The sequence below is a fragment of the Bacillus rossius genome, chromosome 1 (assembly GCF_032445375.1).
Source record: "Bacillus rossius redtenbacheri isolate Brsri chromosome 1, Brsri_v3, whole genome shotgun sequence".
Classification (NCBI taxonomy): Eukaryota; Metazoa; Arthropoda; class Insecta; order Phasmatodea; family Bacillidae; genus Bacillus; species Bacillus rossius.
In genome coordinates, this window is record NC_086330.1 from 67,702,635 (window position 1) to 67,730,561 (window position 27,927).

Genomic DNA, 27,927 nt, shown 5'->3' on the forward strand with positions numbered 1-27,927 from the left:
ATAGGGATGTAATTAATGGATAATAAAATTACACTGCAATTTTTATAATTGGTTAAATGTCAGTAGAAACTGTCATAACACCATGTTTAATAATTCAAATATTAAATATAAAAAAATCTAAGCAAATTTTTATAGTTTAGAGTTTAAACCCAGCGTGCTGCTGTGTCTTCACATAATATCTATAAAAATTGATGTTAAGTTTTACTAAAGAAATTTTGCTGCTTTGAGATTACTATATCCCAAAGTGCTATGGTTGAAAGCATGAAAATTATGTCAGTATCATTTATGAAGAATTTAACTTTAAGAAATTATTCAGTATGAGGTAGCTATGTAAACTGTTAGTTTCCTAAAGCCGTGAGTGCCAGGCAAATCACTGCCATTACATCGAGAGGTCATTTGTGAATAGAAAATAACAAGTTAGGGTAAATATGTAGTTGGGCGGTATTTGCGAAAAAAAATGTTAAAAATCCGAAAATACCTTTATTGTATGCTCTTCAACTTCCTCTTTTCATTAAAAGCGGCGGAGGTAAGAAATTCCAAATTCTTTAGAAGATATCGAATTTTAAAATTTCATCATATGTAGTTGAGTGGTATTTGCAAAAAAAAATGTTAAAAATCCGAAAATACCTTTATTATATGCTCTTCAACTTCATATTTTCATTAAAAGCGGCGGAGATAAGAAATTCCAAATACTTTAGGAGATATCGAATTTTTAAATTTCATCACAATACCAGTGCATTGATGTGGTGATTATCGTTGTTTCTTGTTTACGTACGAGTATCTACTTTTTTTTATTGGATAATGATGTCACGTGATTGGTTGTGATAGGCCAGAATTCAAACGAACCAATACGTGATTATTTAGTTCATTTATTGTTTAAAACTGTGTTTAATTACAGCCTCCAACTTAGGTGAGTTTTTAACGTTTCTAATTTTAAAGTCTTATTTGTTATTTTGATATTGTTGTGCAAGTAATAAGTAACAAAAAAAAATACGCGAGTTATTACTGTGCATCCTTTGTTACGGGTTTGTTAAGTAAGGTCAGTTACATTATAAATAATTTAAAACTAAAGAATAATTAAAATTAATTCACATTATTTTTAATGTCGGCTTAGTTTGAAAGTATTAATAATGTAACTGACCTGACCTAATCAACCATTTTATTAATTACGCATTGACGATTCGCGTATTCACGAACACACGGCAAAATAACAAAAATGGCGTCGCTCGAATGGTTCCACAGGTCTTGTATTGCAAAATTAAAAAATTCGATATCTCCTAAAGTATTTGGAATTTCTTATCTCCGCCGCTTTTAATGAAAAGAGGAAGTTGAAGAGCATATAATAAAGATATTTTCGGATTTTTAACATTTTTTTTCGCAAATACCGCTCAACTACATATTTACCCAAGTTAGTAACACTTTTCTGGCACTACGAACCGAGTCAAGTATCGGTTAAAGGTTATGGCTAACCAACGTGTTTTGTAATTAGAGGCATTATTTTCTATCAAGCAGAATAAATTTTAAATTCAAATTCTAAGTTATACATTAAACATTTCTGTAAGTGTGTATTTTTATGTGTCTATGTGGTTTGTCTCATATAAAAACTATATCACTTAAGTATGTACAATGCAGAAAAGAAATTGTTGCCATAAAAAACTTAACTTAAGAATCTGTAATAAAATAAATATATTAAATAAATCGAAACTCAGCAATAAATTGTCACTACCATCAATATTATGTTATATCCTGTAATGAAACTAATGTTTAAGTATCACATATAAACACAGCAGAGAAATTACATATCACTAAACACGTTATCCAGAACACCTGTAATTAAAAAGCATACATTAGCACATTTACCCTGAGCATATATTCAAATGCTGTATTTTTTTATGGTTACAGGTGTTAACAAAAAGTCATGACAACAACCTACGTAGAGTTGAATTTCTACTCAAGTTTTTTTAAAATGCATTCTAATTATTGACAATTTTTTTTCCTAACCTAACCAAAATTAACCAAAATTTACCAAACCTAATTTCATGTAAATAAACCTCATTTGGGTTTGGTTACATTATGTTGGTTTAGGATAGGTTATGTTAGGTTAGTATCTGTGTACATGCCCTTACATTTAATATGTTTTGCTTGTGGGACATTCATTACCTAATATATAAACGAAAATATAAGAACGTGTCTGTTTGTAATTTGCCCGACATTCAAAACAAGAAAGCTGCGAGGAAGGTACTTTTACACTATTTTACAAACACGCCCCAACCTAACGGAACGTTTATCACGCACATACTTTCATAACGTGTTAATTAGTCACTCACTTTTTCACGGTCGTGACGCCCAGATCTATAAGAAATGCTGTCATTTCTGCGACATCACCCTGTTCCAGTTGACCTGTATTCATTAACATCGTAACTCTTCGTGCCACGTTGATGATATCGTGCTGTCTCCTTCTTTACATTCATTTTAATAACTTAACAACCCGTAATAACTAACACAAAGTTACACTGTAAAAGCAATAGTTCACTACAAGTTACAATTAAGACAACCCTTTAAAATTAGAAAATTAATTAGTACACAAATACACTGGATGTTTTCGGAAAATCAGAAGTCGTTTTGAGCAAACAAGCTGTTACGTTGTATGTTTTTGCCCGGCTAACCACACATAGAAACATAACAAAACAAAACAAACAATGTTCCTGAGGAATGTTTCATTACTATGGTTCTACGTTATTTGGAAATAAAAGAGTTTATTAAATTATCTTTGTTTATTTCTTTAAAAAAAAATGTTTTTTTCTCATTGTTACATGGCCTCAATACACAATTTTACAAATGAATTTAATTAGAAAAACTTCGTTACTTGTACAGTTTTTGTCTTTTCTTATACGAATTTTAACGATATCTTTGAATTTTGATAGGATGAGGTCCAAATACATACCACAGCACCATACATATTGCCGTTGATGGTCGAGGAGTCTTGTCACTCGCCGATGAAAAAAAAACTTAGTAATGTCCCTTGGTTAATTACCTAACTCAAGGTACCGTTGATCGCGGACCGAAATCACACGAAGTCGGGCCGATGCCGACGCCTAGGGCCTAAATTTCTAGTTACATAGTCCGAAAAAAAAATGAACTTAGGTTAGGCGTGGCCCCAGCCCCTAGGCGTTAAATTGTCCCTTAGTAATTTTTCATTTGTCTGGCGACTTGCCGACGACGCGACCGAGTTCGGCGACGATCGAGCAACAAGTGACTTGGTCGACGAGATTACCTTCCCTTGTAAAGGTGAAAACAAGGGAGGCAACCCCGTGGGCCAACTGACCAATCAGCGCACATAATTCCAAAACATGACCATATAAGGAAATTCGTACGGGCACATCACTTGACGCCAGGGCTCGCCCTGATTGGCTGGCTAGTGGTAGCCTCCAGAGATCCTTCCAGACGGTCGCTACAGCTGTGCGTACAACGTGACGCGTAAATCCCAAACACACATTTACAAAGTGAAAAATAGCTTTCTGGCGCCAGAGTGTCGTGCCTGTCCACTCTTCCTTCTGTACCTTCCAGACTATTCTCAAAATATTACACTAGCAATATCCAATAGAATATAAAATTACCCAAAAAATTCAAATACATTGTTAAAAATTTAGTAAACAAAGTTTAAATTCATACAATATTAGAAACTTTTGTTTAAAAATGATGTCCTGTAAAATTATCTATATACTGCTTTAAACAAAACAATTACTGAAATTAATTATCAAATGTCAACATTAATTATTATGAACTAGAGTTAACCCTCAAATTAATAATTAAGTATCTCAAGGAAATAAGTATTTTAAGGCTTTCCATGAAATTTAACCAAAGTAATTAATAACAACTTTTAACATATCTGAACTGTTTTCTATATCAACAAAAAAAAATATCCTTCACCTCAAACTTATTCTTAATATTCTTATGACCCATTTTGCAATGCTACAAAGCGTTCAACATGGCTCGGGCCGACACACAGTTACGTAGGTGATTCATCCGCAACAGCTTGCAACGTCATCTGTAAACAAAATAACTCAACTTTCGTATATATTAAACAATATTACTCCAGGATCTAGAAGTAAACATATGTGAAACATTTTAAGCTATATTTATCGTTATTTCATCTGTTCAAAATTACATACTAAGGAACTATTTCTTCAAGTGTGTAGCCAACATACCAATAAATATCGTTGCCACGCGTGTTTTAAAACTTACATATAAAATTAACAACTACAAATTATTTCAGTATTCATACACACGTACGGAAACGTAATAGCTTGATAAATTATGTTGTCCTATTTTGTTTATTTATTTGTCAAACAAATTGCACAATAGTAAACAAAATATTCTTAGTTCCATTTTTCAACAGTTCTTCCCTAAAGTACGAACTTACCGTGCGGCGACTATACATATTTACCGGAATCTCTTCATCACTAGATAATAAAAAAAATTGTTTGAGGAGTTTTTTATTAGCTATTCTGTGGACAAATTGAAAGAGTGTTGAAAGCAATCAAAAATATTCGGATTAGGAGAGATTTTAATTGTTTACTAGTTTTTATTTCTGTTTACACACAGTGGTAATTTTAAACGTCTTTTTCAATGTTTTGAAGCGGAACATACGTGTATAATTGATTCTAAACCACTTAAATATTCCATTTTTTAGTAACCAATGCCGTAAATTAAACTATGTGCAGTCAAGTTTCTTCAGCCAAGTATTTGAATAAGCTTTTAAATTAAGATGTAGGAGGGTCATTTAATAATTGAGACCAATCACAGTAGCTCAAAAAATGTTTATTTTATCAATGCAAAACTTTCAAAATTTAAAGTTGGCAGCTTTGTAATGACTTCTCTGATAAGATCTTGTAAGCATAACGTATAAATCAGTTGGTTCTAAATGTCGATTCCGAATGAGAATTGCACCGTGGAAGAACAACATGACCTCATTAGATTTTTAGTTTCAGAAGGTGTTAAATGTAGTGATATCCATGCAAGGATGTTGGAAGTGTATGGAAGCGATGTTTAAACAGTTCAAACATTTACAATTTGGTAGAACAATAATTAAAAAGTGGGGGAAAAGTATATGTATGAGAAGTGAAGTGGCAGACCAGTCAAAGTTGCCACTTCCTCCTGTTACACTCCCTGGGTACATTTTGGGAGTTGGTGGATCTTTAAGTTTCAAATGCATGAATAACAAGTGCAATTTCGTCTGTATCTGTGCTTCTATTTATTTGGTCTTTTTATAGGTGAGGGAAGATGAGTACACTAACATTACCTTAATAACAATACTTTGTTACAGTTCGTTTAGTGAAATAAAAAGATTTTCTTCCTTTTTCATTTGAGAGTTTTATTTTCCGAAAGACGAAACAACTGAATCCAATCACTTTCAATATTTTGTTCACTCATTCAATACGTATATCCGCCTGTCAAAAATGTTCGCAGCTCGGGCAATGAAAATTAACGAAAACAAACGTAGCTTAAGTCCTTCAGTAAAATCTTACTGTAAGTACACAAAACAGTGCGGCCTCAAACATGGCCGCACCCAGCGAAACCGAATTTCGCTATGTGCCAAACGCCGACGAAGGTGGTCACAATTTCTAATTAGAATGGGCGAATGAAAATATAAAAACAATTAGGTTAACTGAAAACTCGACATGGCTCTTACCACCAACGTTAATTTTTCTCTTCCACAAATTACTACATAATTTATGAGAAGCCGCCGAACGCGCCCTCCTCGTGGAGCGATCGACAGACAACTGGTGAGATCATGGCACTGTGTCCTTCACACAGGGAGAAGTCACATGACCTCACCGACCAATCACACACCCGCTTCATTCACACTACACATCACAAGCCAATAAGAATACACGATACACCTTGAAAACAGTTTTCTACACACAGAGCCAGGGAATTTAAATTTTCTCTCTCTCTCTCTCCCACATCATGAGACAGTAGTTATCACTTAGTTCCCACGACCAGTGGGGAATCCCAGCTTTTGTCTCTGTTACCAGGGAATCACTGTTTCACTCGTACTTACAGGCCTCTTATGCCTCTCTCTTTTACACATCACCCCAGACACTGTCCCTTGTTCTAGAATCATTATGTAACATCTGCATTCTAATAAATATGTAATATATAATTATAATACAATATTAAAATTTAAATAAATAATAGAAACAACTCATTACACATAATTAGAGGCACTGGAAAATCGTAAAAACGATATAGGCGCGAATAAAAGCGACAAAATGGTTTACCCACGAATAAACGCTACATTCCCGTTTTTAGAAGTAATTATTAAAACTTCAAGTAATATTAAAATTTCCAGTAAATTTTAGGTTTACCTAATATTTTCAAACAAACAATTTCTTATTATTAACGGCCTAACCTCATACAATGCATCTTCTTACTGTGTTTGAAGATAACCTAATAAACGGTGACGATGGCGAGCCATGTAAACAATCAACACGAACTATGAATCTTGTAAATAACACGAAATCCAATTTAAATACGCATAGGCTTCCGCGGAAACTTGGTTAACGGCAAACGTAACGTACGACCCAAACAAATGTAAACGATTAAAAAAAAGACCTTAATTTACGTGCATGAATATTTTCACGGGAAAGAAAGTGAAAACATTGAAGCGGCCATGTTTGCCAACGTAACGGGAAAAAAAACATGGCAGCAATGTAGCTCTATGCTTTTGTCGCTCATTTGTTGAACGTACCTAGCGTTTTCGTAATTTCCTAACCCGAAAACAAACGGTAATCTGTGAAACTAAAATATTGCGCTGCTATTCACAATAAAATTAATGTTATTTAAGTCGGTTTTCTGTATCGTGTTCGCGTGCAATGCAGTTAGAACAGATATACGTATATATTTTTTTGGTGTCATAAGAATATTAAGAATCACTTTGATATGAAAGATAGTAATTATTTAACATGTAGATAAGGATAGTTCAGAGCTGTTAAGAATTGTTATTAATTAGTTTGGTTAAATTTCATGGAAAGCCTTAAAATCCTTATTTCCTTGAGATACTTAATTATTAATTTGAGGGTTAACTCCAGTTCATAATAATTAATTTTGATATTCGATAATTAATGTCAGTAATTGTTTTGTTTAAAGCAGTATAGATTATAATTTTACAGGACATCATTTTTAAACAAAAGTTTTTAATATGGTATGAATTTCAACTTTGTTTACTAAATTTTGTACATTGTATTTGAATTTTTTTGGGTAATTTTATATTTAATTGGATATGGCTAGTGTAATATTTTGAGAATAGTCTGGAAGGTACAGAAGGAAGAGCGGACAGGCGCGACACTCTGACGCCAGAAAGTTATTTTTCACTTGGTAAATGCGTGTTTGGGATTTACGCGTCACGTATGCACAGCTATAGCGACAGTCTGGAAGGGTCTCTGGAGGCTACCACTAGCCAGCCAATCAGGGCGAGCCCTGGCGTCAAGTGATGTGCCCGTACAAATTTCCTTATATGGTCAGGTTTTGGAATTATGTGCGCTGATTGGTCAGTTGTCCCACGGGGTTGCCTCCCTTGTGTTCACCTTTACAAGGGAAGGTAATCTCTTCGACCAGGTCACTTGTTGCTCGATCATCGTCGGCAAGTCACAAGACAAATAGAAAATTACTAAGAGATAATGTAACGCCTAGGGGCTGGGGCCAGGCCGTATTTTTTCAACCTAAATTCATTGTTTTTTCGGACTAATTAATTCGAAATTTAGGCCCTAGGCGTCGGCATTGGCCCAACTTCGTGTGATTTCGGTCCGCGATCGACGGTACCTTGAGTTATGTAATTAACCAAGGGACATTACTAAAATATTTTTTTTTGCGAGTGACAAGACTCCTCGACCATCAACGGCAAGATGTATGGTGCTGTGGTATGTATTTGGACCTCATCCTATCAAAATTCAAAGATATCGTTAAAATTTGTATAAGAAAAGACAAAAAACTGTGCAAGTAATGAAGTTTTTCTAACTAAATTCATTTATAAAATTGTGTACTGAGGCCATGTAACTATGAGAAAAAAAACATTTTTTTAAAGAAATAAACAAAGATAATTTAATAAACTCTTTTATTTCCAAATAACGCAGAACCTCAGGAACATTGTTTGTTTTGTTACGTTTCTCTGTGTGCTTAGCCGGGCAAAAACATACAACGTAACAAAATATTGAAAAATTAGTGATTATTCTTACAAAACTTGTCTTGAAGCACTTTCATTATACCTTTTACGTAGAGGAAATCTTCAAATATGCTGACTTTCACACAACCATCCACTTCAGCAACTAGATAGATAATAAAAGTTCTAAACTTTAGTTTCGCTTCTTAATGTTTCGTCTAAACTTTCACTGACCAATCAACGCAGCTGTTACGAATTTACCTTATTTCATATAACATGTCCAAAATGATCATGAGGGTCATTTATTACATCTATATCAATATCATTCGATTACAAGAAACATTATTCATAATACGACCAATTTCTTTTATAACACTAAATTACATCAATCAGTAAATTGCAATGAAGACTTACTATTGGTCGTAAACAAACATTTTTTTAAAAGTAAAGATAAAATTAAGAACGTTAGAGTGTATTTAAATAAGAAAAATCAATAGAGTTCAATAGTTGATTTGCAGAGAATAATTTATAAACAAACATTAATTAGCACATTCAATTAACCAGTTCTTTGTTATGATCACTTGATATGGAGAAAATGTCCTTAAAAACATTAGGTACTCATTATTTTTCATTCATGACCATTTTTTTACACCTCTTCAACGTAAACATTTCACTTACAGTTAATCCATAAATAAGGTATTTTCTGCATAATATCTCTACAGATGTCTATTTACAGTTTAACGTAAAGAATTTTATTGAAGTATTGAAAAATTAAATACAATTTTTCTGACTAGAATACAGTGCTGAATGCGAGTCTTATTCAAGAAATTCTAAAGGGGAGTAACTTTTCTGTAAAAATAATAATAAAAAACCTTAAATACAATTTTTTTTTAACTTTTTCAATCATTCTTTAACAGGTTGTTGTGATACAAGTGGTGAGGTTAAGTTATATATCAACAAATACTGTGATATTGTGAAAAAATGATGTTAGGTTTGCTTGTTACCACTCACCACCTCCGGCTAGCTCAAATTAGGTGATAAGTGGAACATACAGGTTGCAGGTCACTAAGAAAGAAGAAATTTATAAACAATGTTCGATGTATTACCTGTTTTATTTATGTAAAAATCACATTATATTCCGTACAATAGAGCACACAACAAAAAATTAAACGTTACCTCCATAAAGGAGAAAAACACGTAGACTTATTACAAATTACATTATATTGCCCGGATAAGTTCCGGGCAGCGACAGCTGGACAAAACCCTTTGTCACCTCGCTGTGGGCTTTGCCTATGAATACGGTCAAAAATTTCTAATTTATTAAAATGTCCGAAGAGAAAAAAAAAAAGGTTTTTAGGCGTCGCCCGGACCGTAGCCGCTAAATTGTAGTTCAATATAACATTGCTAAATGATGCAAGCCATTGCCTGACCACCACCTCTGGGCACGGTGCTCAGACAATGACTGATCTTGCAGCCTTCCTTCTTTGTGCGGGCAGTGTCCTGGGCTCGCTGACGTAATTTTCAGCCAATCACGGCACATGGTAACAGAGGCTTCCAGAAAATGCTTACTTCTGTTCCTATGACGCAGCGATTTTGTATCTTTCTCGCACTCCCGTGACAGTGACTCACGCCTAGCGTGTGAAACAAAGCCTCTGCTGTGGAAAAAACGAAGGAAAATCACTTAAGCATGCCTTCCCACACAAAGAAGCCAACCAAAAAAAAAAATACTAGAAAAATAAATTTATGAATTTTGAAAATAAAAACATTAAACCTGGAGAATTACGTTTATAATAACTTTTAAAAGAATTAAACCTAACATCTAACCTGAAATTTGACAAAAACATTTTAATAAATGATTATTACTTGATTGCATGCTGGGTTGTTACAAGCTATATTAAAAGTCCTGAGATATTGTGTGAACTATTGGTTAGGATTAACAATATAATGTAGCTAACTTAAAACTAACCAGATATCATTATCCTATACTGTTTTTAATGAAGCTAAATAACAGTTAACACAATTTAAAAGTAAATCTAATGTAAGTAACCTAAACAACTATCCACACTCTTAAATGTTATTAATGAAGCTAACAACCACTAACCACTCTTTAATGGTCAAGTACTGGTAAACTACTTGTAGTGTCACAATGCCCACTTCGATAATAATTGTAAAACATGTCAGGAAGGGAAAAAAAGCAGCATTTGGAATTTTTATTATTTTTCCAGAAAAGTGGCTCTCCTTTAGAATTACTCTGTTTTATTTTGGTAACATAGTTGTATGCTACAATTTACGGTGTTTCCCACAAGGGGGATTATAGTAGTCAGGGATTTCCCACAAAATAGGAATTATTTTTTTTGATAACAAATTTATTAATTTCCTCATTACTTTGACTACAATTTACTAATTAATTTAATTTTAAAAAAGAATAATTTACAACATATTCAGATAATTTAAATGGGATGTTGATTAGTATATAATTATTTGTTTCCTAAAATCACAAGAAACATTAATGAGATATCTATGGTTATTAGAGTGGAATTAGGCCATTAATTAAATTGTATTGAGCTATATTTTGAAATACCACTTGATTTAAACCATGTTTTAAAAAGTATTTTTAACCAATTGTGTTTTAAATCAGCCAACCTTGCAAGCTAAGCAACACTTGTTTTCAAAGTACGATAGTAAATTGCCCCCATAGTATTCATGTTATAATGACTACTTTAGCCATGTGATTATCACCGTAGCCTGGTAATACTTTGAGAGGGCTGAAAATTGGGAAGGATTAAATCCCACTAATATGATGAAAAATGTTCAAGCCATTTTATAAAATTATCAAAAAAATATATAATACATTTTCATTCCACTTTCACTAATTAACTGAAAACTTTGTATATTGGTAAATAGTACAAATAAAATAAGTAGTGTAAAATCTTTCTAAAACTTCACTAATGAATATGCAATTAGTATTTCTTATCTACTTTTAATGTTGGCACCAATCATGTAAAATGTTTTTCTGTTGGAAATGGAGCTATCAGTAAATTAGATATATAACATTCAGATTTAACAATAATGCATTTAAATAACACTTATACTTATTTAAGCTTCAAGGTTTTGGCATGAAATCTATGTAGACAGCCATTCAGCAAGTCAAAATAAGCTGTTTGCAAGATGAGACAAAGTTTACTAACAAAACATTTTAAGATTTCTGATTGATATGGTTAAAATAATTCCCAAAGTGTAGAGGTATGAGTAATAATTAAGAAACAAAATCATTTGGAACATAATTTGATTTTATATATATGCTGCACCTGACAGATGTTCTGTTTACAAGAAAATATTGTGTTTAGTAACAAAATGTTATTTCTTCAACTTTAGATTTATTTTGGATGCTATTACTATTTCAGTTCAACTAAGCTTCAGGACATACAACTTACAAGTTTCATTATGTCAATACCAAGTTAAGTTCCAAATTCTCAATATATAAATATATAGAATTATTTGAGTTTGCAAGAAGTGTTTTGTTTGGCTAAGCACCATTTGACTTCAAAACACAAAAGTCTTTTATATGGCATTACACTGTTGGCACATTCTATAATCTGGCTGATTTGCTTGATATATGTAAAGATTGAAAATTTTCAAATATATTAAAACTGTTATAGTATTATTGTATTTTCAGATTGGCTAGTAAAATGGAAATGAGCAAAACCTGCAAAAGTCTGGGGATTTACTGCAGCAGGGAAAAGTCTAGGATTTTCTTAGGCTGTCAGCCAATAGTTTTATTTGAAGAGGTTACTGATAACAAATATATAGCAGAGATGTATTTTGATTTGTATCAGTTTCAAGTACACATCACATCAGACCTTCAACCACACACACTGACTTCAGTGCTATGAGCAGTTGAGCAATGAAATATTTATATTGTCTGTTGCAATAGTGATGTGTGGTATGCATATGAATTGTGATTTTGAATGTGAATTTTTTTATAGTAATTGGTGGAAATCTAATTTAGTTGTCAGGGAAATTTTTTCCCCCAAACCTGGAAAAGTCAGGGAATTTTTTTATCACATGTTTGCTAGCCACCCTGTTAAAACAAGCAGATGTCTCGGAACATGGTGACAAGGTTAATTATCCATCTTCTGGGATTGAGTTGAGGTTATTGTGAGCCCTGCCTTGCCACTGCAGTGGCGAGATATATGCCTGCAGTTGTTTTTCTTCTCCCTTGTGGGATGGTTGCAGCAATAGCATGCCCTAGATACATGCCTGCTACAGGATGTCTTCTGACCAGGAAATTCAGGAATTGTACACTAGTTTCACAAGCTGGGAAAAAAAAATATATTGTACAAGATTTTAATTTTGTCAGGAATTTTTTATTTGCTATTTTGCTTTACAATGTGTTTTTACATTTAAATGTTTCTCAGTAATACAGAAGCCTTCACACGTACCAATAATAATTATGGTCAGTTCCTTTATCGGAAGTCATCTATGCACTGATAATTTTTAGCCTCTAAAGCACGTTAGTATGTAATTTGAGCCAGGGAAGTTTTATTTACGTGAATTTTTATTTATTGGCACAATTAAAAGGGTACTCGTGAAGCATTAAATTAAATGGAACGATTAATAATGTGACAAATTAGCAAATAAAATTTTACTCTTTCCTCAATAACTATTACTATTTGTTGCCATTATCATATATCTACTTTAGCCCATTAATATTTTTCAGTGGTTCACGCTCTAGTATTCAACAATTCAACCAATGTTTATATTCTGCTATTCTGCATGTCAGCATCAGCTCTGGTAAGAAAAGCCAGAAGTAGTTTATCTTGCTTGCAGGGTTAGTTTACCTTGGGCTTACCAGAATTAGGTAGTGGCAAATCATGTTAGAGATGCATTAAGTAAACAGTAGGGAATCACGTTAACAGGTTAAAAAATCATTATAGTATTAGAAAATGTTTATTTTGTGCTTTATTAAAACTTATTAGAACTTAAATACAATTCCTACATGAATAACATTATGTTAGCGCCAGGAATGTTATGCCCAAGCCCTGTTATGTAAACAGTGTCCGTGAAAGTTGTCACATTGTAATTTAATTTTAGGTTGATCTCAAATGTTATGTAACCATTTATTTTAATGTGATTAAAATGTTTTAGGCACATATTAGTACTCTGTGTATTCATTTTTACGGGAGTAGTGTCATAATTAAAAAAATTTTGTTACCACTGACAGGTTTTCATTTAAAATAGGGATATATATGCGTGAATATACATATGAATTTTGTTCTGCAAGCATTATTGATAGTAAATCTTCTAACTCTTTGCAAGTTAACAATAAAATGGTTTAAACTTTGAAATCACTACAGTTGTTTTTTGTCTAGGAATTTTTTCAGATTTGTACAGGAATGTGAAAAAATTGTATCTACATTTTTTTTTTAGCTCAATCTGCTAGACACCCTACCACAGATTCATAACCATTTCTGATTTTAAAGTCTGAATTCTGAGAATGTTCCCACACTTGTGACTTTGAATTTCAGATGTGAAGCTGCCGTTCAGGTGGTTAAACATGGAATAACACGAGCATTATGTATGTATCATTTACTGGCAGATAGGGCCTTCTCCAGCAACTACAAGCTACAAAAGCCAATTAGTTTTGATGTGAGGAGACCTGGTTTTGTGGTTGGTCTATGAGCTAGCTGGGGCATATACACCCTTCTGTGGGTTAAATCCTGCGCACCACCTTTTATCAGGATACAGGATAAGCACACTTTTTTCAGTGGCTTATTACTGTAAAATCAGGGGATTGGTAATATGAATAGAGTTTTATTATAATAGGTTTATATATTTGTAATCAAACTAAATCTTGATCACCAAAAAAAAGCATAATTACCAAGTGGTACATGAGTAATTAGGTGCAGAAGTCAAGAAAAGTTGGAAAATCTGATAATTTCAAGAAGTTTAAAAATCCCGACTTTATTACATATTGGTTTTTTGCTCTGTATAACTGACATATATGCAACATTTGTCTATTTATGATATTTCAAAAATGAAAGTTCTCTTTTGGAACTAAAATAATTTATGTTTATATTCCGTAAATAGGTGCTCTCTAAACATTTTAAATTCCTTTATTGGTTGGATGAGATATATTTTATTTTATAGAAAATTTTTTTTTTCAGAATCTTCTTTGATCTTGCTATTGTAATTGGAGTAAATAGTCTGACAGTTAACTCATTTCATCACTAAATATTTTAATTTACTCTCACAGTTTTAACTTAAGTGGATGCTTGCAGAATATAAATGTGGTATTGATATCTGTTTAGTTACTCTTCTGCAACTCTTAACCTACTCCGGACTAGTTATTGCTAGATCTATTTTTGTTGGGATGTTATAGTACCTTCTTGCCGTTATTGATGCCACACTTTTCGTGTATAGCTACAAGGATAATAAAATATAATTACAGGTTTTTTTTCCTTTCAGTTATGGCTCAGTTCTCTCAATTTTTAATATATAATAAATATTTTGACCGCTGCATGAATTATGGTAATCCCCCTCCCCCCTAGTATCCACTCATTTGGCTTGTATGTGGCTGTTACTCAGTGTGTGTATTTGAATATTATTGCCACTTGGCACATGTCCACAGAGGCAGGTGCCGTACTCTTGTTCAGCATGCTCGATGTTAGCTGTTTTTTTTTTTTACTTCATGTAGTAGGTGATAAGCTGTCATGTGAGTGCCCCATCATGGCGTGAGTGCCAGCTAATGAACTGGGGGGGTTTATTGATTGCAGAGCTGTTGGGGAGCAGGAGATGTGAGTTGCGCACCTGGTTTCTTCCAAGCATCTGTAACACACTACTGAACTTCAATGTCTCATAGGCTACCATGCGACAGGCACACTTCTAAGTATTGTGTGTGAAGCCTGTGAGAGAGTTGTAGTGGCTAGTTCGTAAGTTTGGTTCTGTGTATGACGTGGCAGCAAAACATGAGATGGGCTTTGGATATCTTGACATAACCAACAACGTAAACTTTAGAATTTTATGTACTTTGTTTATTATATTCAATCTGAGGGCCATTGGTTTAAATTCTGTTTAAATAATTTTTTTTTGATTTATCAAATAAATTTAACAATTTAAATATATTAATAATAATTTAATCAATGCTTTAGGTAATAGGGGATTGTTTAAAATAATTGTGTCTAGGAGGGGGAGATCTAGAATAAAGTGAAAACATTTGATTTTAAGAATAGGTATTTGAGTAATGTATAAGAGTATGCAATTTTTCATATAAGTCTTAAAAAAATTTTTTTATCATTATACTTTTTTTGCAGTAAGTATTTTCTTGTACTTTATGTTCTTATAATTTTAATAATTATCGTTAAAAAAGGAGTACAATGCTATACGGAATGTTGGATAATTCACAAATGTGTACAATTGAAACATCTATGGGCAAAGCTAAGTGAGAACATAATGCAAAGATTTGGTCCCTCTCATAGATTTTCAGAAAATAGATTTGAAAGTAATGTTAAGTTAGATTTCCAGATTTACTCATCTACAAATAAGAAAACTTTAAGACACTTCAATAATCACACATACTTACCTAGCCACTAAAATTTCACTTATGGTGAAAGATTAATGGACAAATAATGGCAACATCTAGTATTGACTCCAAAGCTTTATGTAATGGTTATGTTAGGTCTCTTTGAATGTTCAAATTCATGAATAATAAACTATTCAATTCGACTTCAAATACCAACACTTCGAAACAATTAATATTTGTTTGCGTACAAATTTTCTCGTGACTTTGCCATATACCAACATTCACTGTTGAGGTTGTCATTTGTGTGCATATATATCCTTTTTTTTATGCTTTAATGTGACTTCTTAATCAAAAACATAAATAAGAAACATTTTAAACATGCAACAATATTCAAAGTTTGTTTTTTCCCTACTGTTTCGTTCAACAGTAACAAAAAGATTGTGTGAACAATTTAAAACAAAGAATATTTGTCATTTCAAAATTAAAAACAAAATATTATTTGTATTATTTTGTTACATTTCCCAGAAGCGGAGAAAAAAATAAACTCAACAACCACAGACTACAACACCACAAAACATGGATGCTCCATTGTGATGGTCATCTAAAGTAGCACTCGCAATAGTTTCAACTGCATATAAATCTATAATCTTAATCAATCTAACACCATGTGACATGGTAACAGCTAACTTTATCTATAACAAAACAGACATTGTGACTCAAAAAATGTAAATGGTTTTGAATTTCAGAGGAAATTAGCAGAAATTTTGTGTGTGATGTTGCTGAACCAAAATACAGTTAACCTGGCTGCCGTCAACAAGAAAAAGATTGAATAACTATGATTTAAATATGTAAACAAGAACTCATTTAATCACTAATTTGGGAATACAGCAGTTTAATAAAAGATTCACATTTCATGGTTTTGTGGTTTGTGAAAATTTTCTGGATGAATGTTTAGAGTAGCAGGTTCTAAAAATTCATGAATAGGAACTGAAATGAAGGTGGTTTGGTTATGGTAAGTTAGCAGCATAGAAAAAAATCTAATTTTTTATTAAATAATTAAACATTTTACATATAATTATTGTAGTTAAGTTAACCTAATCACCTTTCACTTTAGTATAATTTGTCTAATTTCCCATTTACTTTTTCTTTCTCCATGTATTTGTTTCATGATGAAAGAATTTTTAGCTGGATTTTAATTCTTATTCTTGCATATTCAAATTCGGTAGTTGTATTCAAGAATAATCTGGTATTTGCATTCATATTCAATTCAGACTGAAAAACTGATATTCGCACAGGCATAATAACGTTCATGTTGAATGACATGATACAGATGTTCCCATGGAGTCTACATGTCGCTAAATTCAGGAAAAAGTGAAACCGGTGATTGGTCACAATTTTCATAATTAAAGTTATGTAACTATTTCCAGCAGCTTTGCTAATTTGCATTTTGTCAATGCTCACTTCAGTTTCTAATATAATAATACTAATAGTTGGAGCCTGTCCACTTAAAAACTCGCAGATATTATTTCTGAAATGGTTCTACATTTCTAATATGAAAATTGGCATGTTCCTGCAAATAGTAGATTTATTTGTATTTTGTTTAATTATGTTTAATGTAATGTGTATAATCTATGTTTTATAAGAAGAGGTAAGAAAATTTTATTAGAAGATCCTGGAAAAGTCTTTGAGATTGGTTCACTTAGTATTTGTAGACACACTCCTTTAGGGCACCTTTTTAAGACTACACACGATTTTTGTAAGGTATCTTGAGTATGGATATGCCTTACACATAGATCATTACTCATATATGCACTTCTGATATAATATTTATATCAATAACCATTATTTGTTAGATATTCCTGAACTATTGCAGAAAAATCTAAATTTCTTGTAAACTGTAAAGTCATTAAATTTTCTTCTATGCATTTGCCCAACCTGCATAGCTATTTTAATGGAATATGTCAAAAAACTAATTTTAAAATGTAATTAATTTTGTTCAAGGTTTCAGATGGATTTAAATTGTGTCATTTATCTGCTAATGGAAAAATAGACTAAATGTGCCCAAAAAAGTAAATTGTTTTCTAAAGGGGCTTAAAGTTTATTTTAACCTATGCCAAAATTAAAATGCAGCACAGTATAATGGCATTATGAAATATGAACTTATTATATTATAATATATTTAGTTACATTTTTAGGCTAATTAGATCATTGTGATTTTTATTGAGTATTTAATGTTTGCTTTGTACTATAAATAAGAATTTTTTATATTAAGGCATGGTCAGTTTACACTTATATTAATTAAAATATGGATTTTAATTCACATATATATATTTATTTTTTACATATTTTTGATAAGTCTTATTACTTTGTAGCTTAGTTTATTTTGTGGAGTTCCATAATATTAATATCTATTAGTTTAATTTTTCTCAGTGTTAATTGTATTAGTATTTTATTTATTTCATTAAAGGGTACCCTTATGAGTAAAAATAAAAAAAACCTGGAACAGTTTGGGAATTTGAATATCTGAAATTATCGGGGAATAATCTGAAAAATATATGTTAGGTCAAGGAATTTGAATAAAATGTTAAGAAAAAGGATCATCCTGTGTTTGGATTAAGTCTTATGTTACAATGCTGGTGCACAAAGTATTTTTGAACAGAGTTGTATTTTTTTTGGGCTGAATTCCATCTGGATGGTTGGAGTGGAATGTGAGAGGCATCATTTCTGGTAGAGTTTTGTTATTGTGTGAAAGGTTATCAAAACATTTAAGAATCCGTAAGTACGTTGTCACTAGGATATTGCTAGAAACTTAACATGAGTTTTTTTTAATTTACTAAAATACCATTACAAAGTATCTACAAGTTTAAAATGCTTCATTGGTGTAGGTGTTTCTCAGTACATTACCTTAGTGGATTATTAGCAATTTTTGAATCATCTATGTCATTGCACTCCTTTATAATGAGAGCATAAAGGGTTATATAGTGTATTTACAAACTTATACTAAATATTGGTTAAAATCACAGAAACATTGCTGCTTTTAAGGAATCCATGGTGATTGAGTTATCAAACCACCATCAATGCTCTATTCTTATCTTATCAACCTCATTTATAATGACCCCATTGTCCGTGAGCTGTTAATCCTTAATTTGTCCATTCATTCCTCTTCAAGTTTTAGGGGCAAGCCACATAAATTGAAGGCTGTAAATACAAATTTTGTATATTGTGTAATTGGCAAATTTTTTGTATTGTAGTTTATTAGCTTTTTTATTTTGGAGCAGTGATGGCCAGTTTGTGGCTGGTAGGCCAAATATATTATTTTGCACTGCCTGCTTAAAGAATCTTTAAAAAAAAAAGAAATATTATTAGTCATATTATCTTAACTGTCTTTGTGTGGTGTTGGTATTGTGGTGTTATTGTTGTGTATGTAGGGTGGTTGTGTGCATTTTGTGTGTACAATTATGCAGGTAAAAATTTTATTATTTTATTTTAATCATAATGTGCATTATAATGTATCTTATCTTGCCAGATAGTCCATTCATACAGGGGGAAATTCTTATTAGGACAAGATAATCTGTAAAACCTCAGAAAAATTAGTTGAGTCAAAAGTGTGGGAACTTTGATTACTCCAGTCCTTCATTTAGCACGACTAATGCATTCTTAAAAATTATCGTGTTAACTGAAATAGCATATTCTGAAGTATTAATCTCTATAAATCGCAAGGTTAATTTACTTCATGTGTTTCAAAATGGGTAGGGAAATAATCTTTATGTATATATATATGCATAGAATAACACTCAATGATAAATATGTAACACCATTTATCTTTATAAGCTTACCATTGAATACTTTGTGAGACAATTACGGCACAATATAACGAAAGATAGGTGATTGTGTACTTATCGTTAGCCAGCTGGTTTGCTTATCCGCCTGGGCGTGACCATCAACTCACATCTTGTACCTTTGCACAAACATTCCAAACCATCCTTTACTGGCAGTGAAACTGATGTTACTGTCCAGATATTTACATTTTAATTTTTTAATTAAAAGTTCTTATTTGCGTATCACTGCTTGATTCACCTCAGTCCTGTCAGGCCCATGATTTTTTTGTGAATTTCACCTTTTCATTTCTGTTCCAGTACAACCAACAGTATTAGAATATAAACCTTTGATATTCCTTATTTTGTACAATTGTGCACACAGTTGATTTGCTTAAAACTAAAGTGTGGCCTTTGTGAAATTCAGTATGCCGTAATACTTGAACACAATGTATTATACTCACTTGGAAGCCATGATTCCAATATGATTCCAACTGCAGGTGGTTGCGCATGTAAAGTTACTGGTAAACGAATGGGCAGATGTTGCTTTGTGTTTGTGCATGCGAGTCCCCTGCCACTGGTTAGAATGAAGTTCATCACAGCTCGGTCTGGGGCCAGACGACAACGGTACGGCCCGGTGGCATACTTGGAGACGTAAAAACATTTGGTCCTTTACACTCCATAGTCGCAACTGAACATGTCATATCTGATGTTTGTACAACAGCCGATAGTGTAGTCAAGACTTAATGCACACATCTTTTCCCCTTCATAGAGCTAACTGTATGCCACGACACATCATTTTTTTTACTGAATTGAAGCAGACTTTGTGGCATTAAGCGCAACTTTTTTTGCTTGTGGTGACTTCGTGCTAACTAAAATTTACAGACTTGGGCAGTAAAATGCATTTATACAATTTGAAGACTTGCTAAGTGAAGGATTGATTTGTTTTTTAATAAATCATAATGTATTGCATTAATACATATATATTTCATTATACAAAGCATATTCTTCTATTCTGATATTTGCAATCAGTCCTTTTTTTGTTTACAAAACTATAGATAAAACAAACATATTTTTCACCCTGCCCTATTTATAACTAAGTGCAGGATCCAACAACACTCAAATTCTGACATTACATTACCTTTAACCGGTTATATTTTCTATTCTGACTTAAAAGTGATAATTATATTGTTTCTACATATGTATTTACACATTTAACTAAAACATTATAAGCATTTAATTATAACCAAAACCACAATTAAAATTGAAATTTTACATTTTTTCTATTAATAATCTTTTATTCATATCTGATCCGTGTGTTTCCAAAAACAGTTTTTTTTGTAATGTACACAGTGTACAGATAACAATAAATTGTATCTGCTATCTTTCATTTTGCCCATAACTGTGCATTCTGTCTGTAATCATGATCATAAATTTAGTCACCATTGCTTAAATTAACTCTCTTTTACCACTAGAACATTGTTTATTTTGATTGGACAATGCTATCTCCTTAACTGAGGAATGGTGTAGCAGATTAAAATGTGTCATTGGCCTTTAACCCAAAAAATAAAAATGCAGGAGACTTGCCAGTAGTACAGTGATTGTGACGTAAAAGTTGTTGAACAACCTTTGCAGTGCTACATCCCAGAAAGGTGCTTTCAAAGACAAACCACTCTTCAGGACAAGTTTGGAGGTGTCTGAATTTTCAGTGACACTATTAGTTTGGGGGGGATTTGAATCACCTTGAATAATTGCGACCACCTTTTTAACCAAAAAGTTACCAAACTCACTGCAATTGAAACTAGTATAATTATCACACACCAAAGTCTTACAAATACCATACCGAGAAAATAATTATCTCAAATGTTTGATTGTTTGAAGCTGACATAGAGAGTGTAGAAAACACACTATCCATATACAGTGAAATTCCGTTACAACGTACTTCAGAATAACGTATCTTTCAGTTCAACGTATGATTTTAAATTCCCGCTCAAAACACCAATGTAAACAATGTAAAAATAAAAAATTTCACTTTAACGTTAAAAACGTATCCTACCTTTCAATACAACGACCATTCTTTTCCAGTTATCTGGAAAATTTTACATAATAGTTACTGATTTTGCGCAGGGGTTCTTTAATATAAATGTATATTACGATTAATTTTTATCACTTTCAAGAATCGTTAACAAGTATAAAACAAAAACAAACATTGTATCAACGATTCATAGAATCTAGTACAGTATAACGCACCATTCGTCCTCCATGGATCACACACTTTAGTGCACGAGATGATCTAAACAATCGATTGCTGTCTCGCCCCTCTTCAAGAAAATTGTTTTTAGCTGCACCATCTTTTGGTTATTTATAGAGCACGTTTTAAAAGTTTCAATTACCGCAGACACAAATGTTAAATAAAAATTATATTTTAAATTATATACAAAATAGAAAATCCAATAATGTTAATTTATGCAGGTTAATTTTAGAACTGTTTGGTGTCACAACATGGCCGACACGCTTAAATTGTTTTGCCATGAAGGTCGGAATGTTGCCTAGCACAGCCATGCTCTCGACGTGCGCTACTAATGCGGAGCTATGGTTATCTATGGATGAGAGGTTTGTTTACGTTTGACGTGGCACGAGGAAAACAATATTGTTGATTGAATAATTTAATCAGGATGAATGGCCATAAAGATAAAAAGAAACGCAAGCAGTTTACTTTGAAGGAAAATGTGTAAATTTTAAAAGAAGTTGACTAAGGCAGGAAAAATGCAGATGTGGCACGGTCGTTTGGTTTGGTTCCCACTACACTGTCAACAATAATAAAAGATAGTGAAAAAATTATTAAACTGTATGAACAGTCATCTTTATCTGCTGGTCGCAAGAGACTTCGCCTAGGAGATGACGAGGGAATTCTATCCCAATAAATGTACATATCTGCGAAATAGTTTAACCCATTTGTCAGTTTGTGTTCGACAGATAAAAATTTTGTATATGTAGGCCTAGAATTTAGGCTACTGTATTAAGTTCAGTAATTTTTTTTAAATTCTTGTTGTTTAACAAATTTGCTTCCAAGCTAATGTAACATTTGATCCCCTACTACTTTATTTTTAAAAATTAAAACATACTACGTTTTAAAGGTAACTTTCAGAATAAAGTACTTTCATTACTAAGTATAAAAGTTGAGGCTTTATTGATGTACTTTATAACGAGATTCTACTGTACTACAAGCATCTTATATCAACCAAAATGTAATGATCTATGATTGGCCCACAATAGTCCATATTTATCCAGTCCCAAGGTGATTCTGGTCATGCCCGTGATTTAGCCACACTTTAAAGCAGGGTATGTTGATTTTAATCAGCATGATTTAAATCGTGATTTAAATCATGTGATTTTTTTTTTCAAATCGGTGATTAAATCAATTTATAATATGATAGTATGAACGTTAATATTTCCTATACGGTATTGTTTAAACCAAGTAATCATGGCTACTTACATAAAAATTGACTGCTGCAAAGATAGAATGAAATTTGAATAGTACTTAATTTCTTCTACAATGTATTTATAGTTATTTTGAAACACTTGTTAAATATAGGTGGGTGGAATGTACCTTTAAATGCCACCTCATTTTCTCTCTTCTACTCTCCTCTACCTCATGTGTTTGTGTTGTGTGTGTGTCATATCTCCTTGGCAACAGGTTTGTCTTCCAACAATGTCAAATGCTATTTTTAGAACTGTAGGAAGGAAATTTTCAGTTCTTTGGTATGTCTGGTTTGGTTCAGTCAACATTAAGAAATCGACTGGGTACAGAAAAGGCTGCAAAACTTGTATTTTTGTTTAAATAAGTAATATTTTATGTAGAAGTTTTACTTTGAATACTCTTGTATGTGTGCAATTCTGAGAAGAAGAAAAAAAGGAAATTGTGGTTTTGGTTTAAATTACTTTATTTAGAACAATTGGACTATAAGACTATAAGGGATGACAGAAGTGACAAAGTTACATTTAAATATGATATATTTTCAATGATATAGTTATTTTCTATAAGACATCTTTTTTTTTACTAATGTTAACTATGTTACTGTACTAAAAATTTTCATAAAGTGACATCATTAATGTTTCCTTAAAACATTATGCAATGTAAAATGTGGTTATTTCAAAGAAAGAAAATTAGGTTAGTTGTCTTTACAAAATGAATTAATCTGTTATTAATTGTACGGTAGAGCAAAGTCAAGTCATGAAAACAGTCATAAAAATGTACTGTATATTACACAGATTATAATTTTTTAAATTTTAATCAAAAAAATCGTATTTTAATAAAAAAAAACCTGATTTTAATCCAAAAAATCTGATTTTTTGATTTTTTTTAAAAAAAATCAGGATTTTTTCATACCCTGCTTTAAAGAAGGCAATCCGTGGTGCTCATATATTGCTCGCAACTTGTAGCTAGTGTTTGTATATCACTAGAAATGTTAGGACATAATAAATAAGATCTAGCTAAAGATTTCACTTTCACCATTCCCATATGTGACAAATGAAGGCCCTCCAAGATTTTTGTCGAAAGGGTTGCTGGAATAATAATTTTGTGGCCCCAAAATAATTGTTTCTCTTCCCAAAATATTGCTGTCTTCCAGTTGAAATATGATCTGAACTCATTGTCAGTACATTTGTTTGGCCAATCCTCACTCACAAATCTTTATTTTTTATTGCAGCAATGGGTCCGATTTGTCTCAATGGCATTATTGGCCTTAGGGAAAGAAAATCAGCATAATTTTTTATTAGACTCCACGTGTTCAATGGAAATCTAGAATATCAGCGCCTATCTTTGTATGGAACTAGTTAATAACTGCGGAGTTTACTTTGGATTGAAAATACTTATCAAGGGTTTAGTCACTAATTATAGTGAATTTCCTCCCTTCCTCCTTCCAGAGTGACTGGTGAAACTTCTTAAGACCAAATATAAAAACTAAACTTTCTCTTTTAATCAGAGTGTATTTTCCTTTTGTTGGAGTCAGTGTGTGTGATGCAAATACTATGGGTATTTATTACTATCTGAATAACAGTGTGTGCTATGACTGGTCTAATTCTGATTGCAGATGCATCTGTTACAAGACATAATGGGAAATTAGGGCCATAATGTGCCAACACTTCTGATCCCACCATTTTACTCTATATTTCTTGGAAACAATTACAAATTTTTTGGCTATTCCCATAGTTGATTTTGTTCTTGTAGGCCTACATCAATAGAAAGAAGAAATTGGTTCAACTGGGGATTGAGAATTTTCCAGTCTGAACCTACATCAAACTGGGAAAAAATAATTTTCTTTTGCCTTGATCTTGTGCTCTAAGAAAAAGTACAGTTTAATTAGCTTTTTACCCTTTTCTTTCTTGGAAGCAGAATCAGAATTGCTCATTACCATTGTAATGTGTTACAATTTTACAAATACATTTTACTATACAAAAAATGATCTTCTATTCTGACATTCACAATCAGTCCTTTCTTGTTTAAAAAACCATAGATCATATATACATTTCAGAATTTATAAAAATTGCTAGGTTAAATTATACAAGAACATAACTAAGTTAATTTTTTACAAATTCTTTCTGGTCATACTGAATAAGACGTAGCTATGGTAAAACATTAAACTGACATTTGGGGGTGTCCGGACTTGAATCTTGGTCTAGCCATCATGATGTCAGTTTTCTGTAATATCCTAAATCATACCTGGCAAACGTTGGAATGGTTCCTTTTTGATAGTGGCAGAATTCTTACCTAGTAACCTGGTTCTGTATAATGTTTTAACATCTCTAAAAATCTCGCAGTTGAAAAGAGGTTAAGCCTGAGTAAAACTTAACAAAAATAGGTGCATCACAAAACTTGCATTAGAAGTGAAACTTATACAAGTGTGCAAGTATACAAGTGTACAGTTGAATGTACAGATATGTAAGTGTATAAAAATTTGTGCAAGAATCTGTGTGAATATATGTGAGTGCAGAAATATGCATATGTTTGCATATTCATGCACTATGAACACGCCATTAAGTATTGCTGTTGAAAACTATTTTTTTTGCAAGTAATTTGATAGTTAATAAAAGTACACAATGGAGGTTCACCATTGTAATTAACAGGTGTTGAAAAACCTGCTAAGACTCATACAGTAGTATAAATCTCTACTTAATTCCTTATTTCCTCACCTTTTCCCTACCCCTCCTCATAATTGTGTGCCCACTCCTTAGTGTTGCACTTAACATTTTTTTTAAGCTGTGATGAGTCATCGCCTCAACTTATTCTACCGGCTGTAAAAATGTTTTTTTTTTTCATTACAAAAATAAAAGCTGTAATTAAGGGCATGCATATTTTGTGAAAAAATTCCTAGACTAGCTGAACGTTAAAACACTGTAGTATCGTCTGTGTTTCGTGATTAGCTGACTTTCTTTCAGTAATTCAGTGTGGAAGCAAACACATCCTGGCAGGCAATAGCTTCTCTAGCAGGCGGCCGTCAATCACAGGGGAGAAACCGCTGGTGCAGCTATATCTTGTTTCAGTCAATTGGGCGTTCAGATATTTTCGCGAAAAATGCCTGCACTTGGTTATACATTGACGCCTCGAAAGAACACTTTTCAATTTGCGATGTATTTAAGTAACAATGCCAATAAAATATGGTATGATTTGAAGTAGCGTGGTCATTAATTCAAAGTACAGTAAGTCCTCGGTTTACGTCGGGGTTACGTTCCTGAAAACCGCGACGTAAATAGAAACGACTCAAAATGAGCCATGTTTCATGCCACTGGCCGGCCACGGCCCAAGGTCGGCCGGAAGGGGTAGGAGAAAATGCTGTGTCGTTGCTGGAAGTAGATAACACTTCTACGTGCGAGTTACGTGGGTGGCCGAGCGGGCGGGCTGGTAGTATTGCATCACCGCGCGGAGAGCAGGAAGCGTCCCTCATGATGTATGATAAGATAAGGCGGTGAACGTGTAGCTTACGCTACATAGCATAAATTAACTACCGAAGGAAACAAAGAATTATAAACGAATTATATACGGTGTTTTGGTTAAAATAAAGATTTACAGTCATTGTACACGACGTTATTGTGAATCGGCGACAACTTAAATTAAAACATGAGTACTCAAACATTAGCTACGTTAATCCGAAACGACGTAAATCGGTACGACGTAAATAGAGGACTTACTGTAGTAATGTTTTCTTTTACGTGAATTTTTATTTCAGTGCGCACACAATGGCAATGCCATTTGTGTAGCATTAAATACAATGCAACAAATTAATGTGATGAATGAGGAAACAATATTCTGCTCTTTCCTTAATATCTATTCGCTTCCTCCACTGCGTATTTATCTTCAACGTCCGTGTGTTTAGATAGTTAAATTTTATGCCATCATTTGCAACAAATTTTTTTTTAAATTGGGTTGAATTTTTAAACTAAGTATATGTATCCATTTCTCTAAAGCAGTTGTGTGTGACCATTAAGATTTAGTTAGAACCTTAATTGAAACTGCAGTCTACATTTTAATACCTTGTGGTATTATTGTATAAATTATTTGTGTGTTCTTCCTGCCTTAACAAAGGCAAAAATGTAATACCAATAGTTAAATTTAAGAACATATTTTGATCTATAATTTTTCCAGTTATTAATAAAATATATATATTTGATCAGATGATTTTTATAACTTATGGTGTTTGTTTTACAATTTGTGCATGAATGGGAAAATGGGTGGATCTGTGGAACATGGCAGTGACATGCTCTAAGGAGAGATAGTGGCATTCGTAAGGCATGGCTTGGCATACTTACAATAAAGGACAGAGACTGACTATTATAGTGGCTTACGAGGAGGTGTTGTAGGGGACTTGAAGGCACGGCATTGGCGGACCCACGGAATTATTGGTGTCGGAATTATTGGTGTTTCTAGCGTGGTATATCCTCTAAGCGCAAGGCTCTGAACTGGCAGGCGGTTTTATCATGCATAAGATAACTATGAAATTTTAACGGTGACTATAACAATATATGGGGGAGAAATTAATATGAATTGAACTGCTTTCAAGAGTCCTTACCGGTTGTTTTATGGATAAAAATTATAAGATTTAAAAACTTTATCAAGAATTTAAACAAATTTTTTGGCCCTCAGCATATTTTTTATTGATTTTCATAAACAGAACCCATTCGGATATCATGGGTAATTTTCTTATCACGTTTTTTTTTGTTCTGAAGCTGTGCAGCCTGTATATGTGCCCGGGCAGATGGCGCCGTTAACTAGCAAGGCAGTTACTTTTCTGGCTGATAACAGTATGTCAAAATAATACAAGGTTTTAATAGTTAACATAGGTTCAGTAACAGCACTATGGATATTTCACCACATCCATTTATATGCAGTGCGAGTGTTCTAGCCATAGTTTTCTGTAGCAGAGAACGGTACA

At 32.6% G+C, this 27,927-nt stretch overlaps 1 protein-coding gene across 36 annotated transcripts in view; it reads left to right on the plus strand.

Annotated features, from left to right (window-relative positions):
• LOC134537089 (heterogeneous nuclear ribonucleoprotein 27C) overlaps positions 1-27,927 on the plus strand; it is a 278,967-nt gene that overhangs the window by 34,188 nt on the left and 216,852 nt on the right. For 24 of the 36 annotated variants that reach the window (XM_063377418.1, XM_063377420.1, XM_063377538.1 and 21 more), the window contains exon 2: positions 14,938-14,958. The exons of the other annotated variants lie outside the window; for them this stretch is intronic. In XM_063377418.1, coding sequence (XP_063233488.1) covers positions 14,938-14,958 — 21 coding nt within the window. The remainder of the gene's footprint in view (positions 1-14,937; positions 14,959-27,927) is intronic. 36 annotated transcript variants of the gene reach the window in all.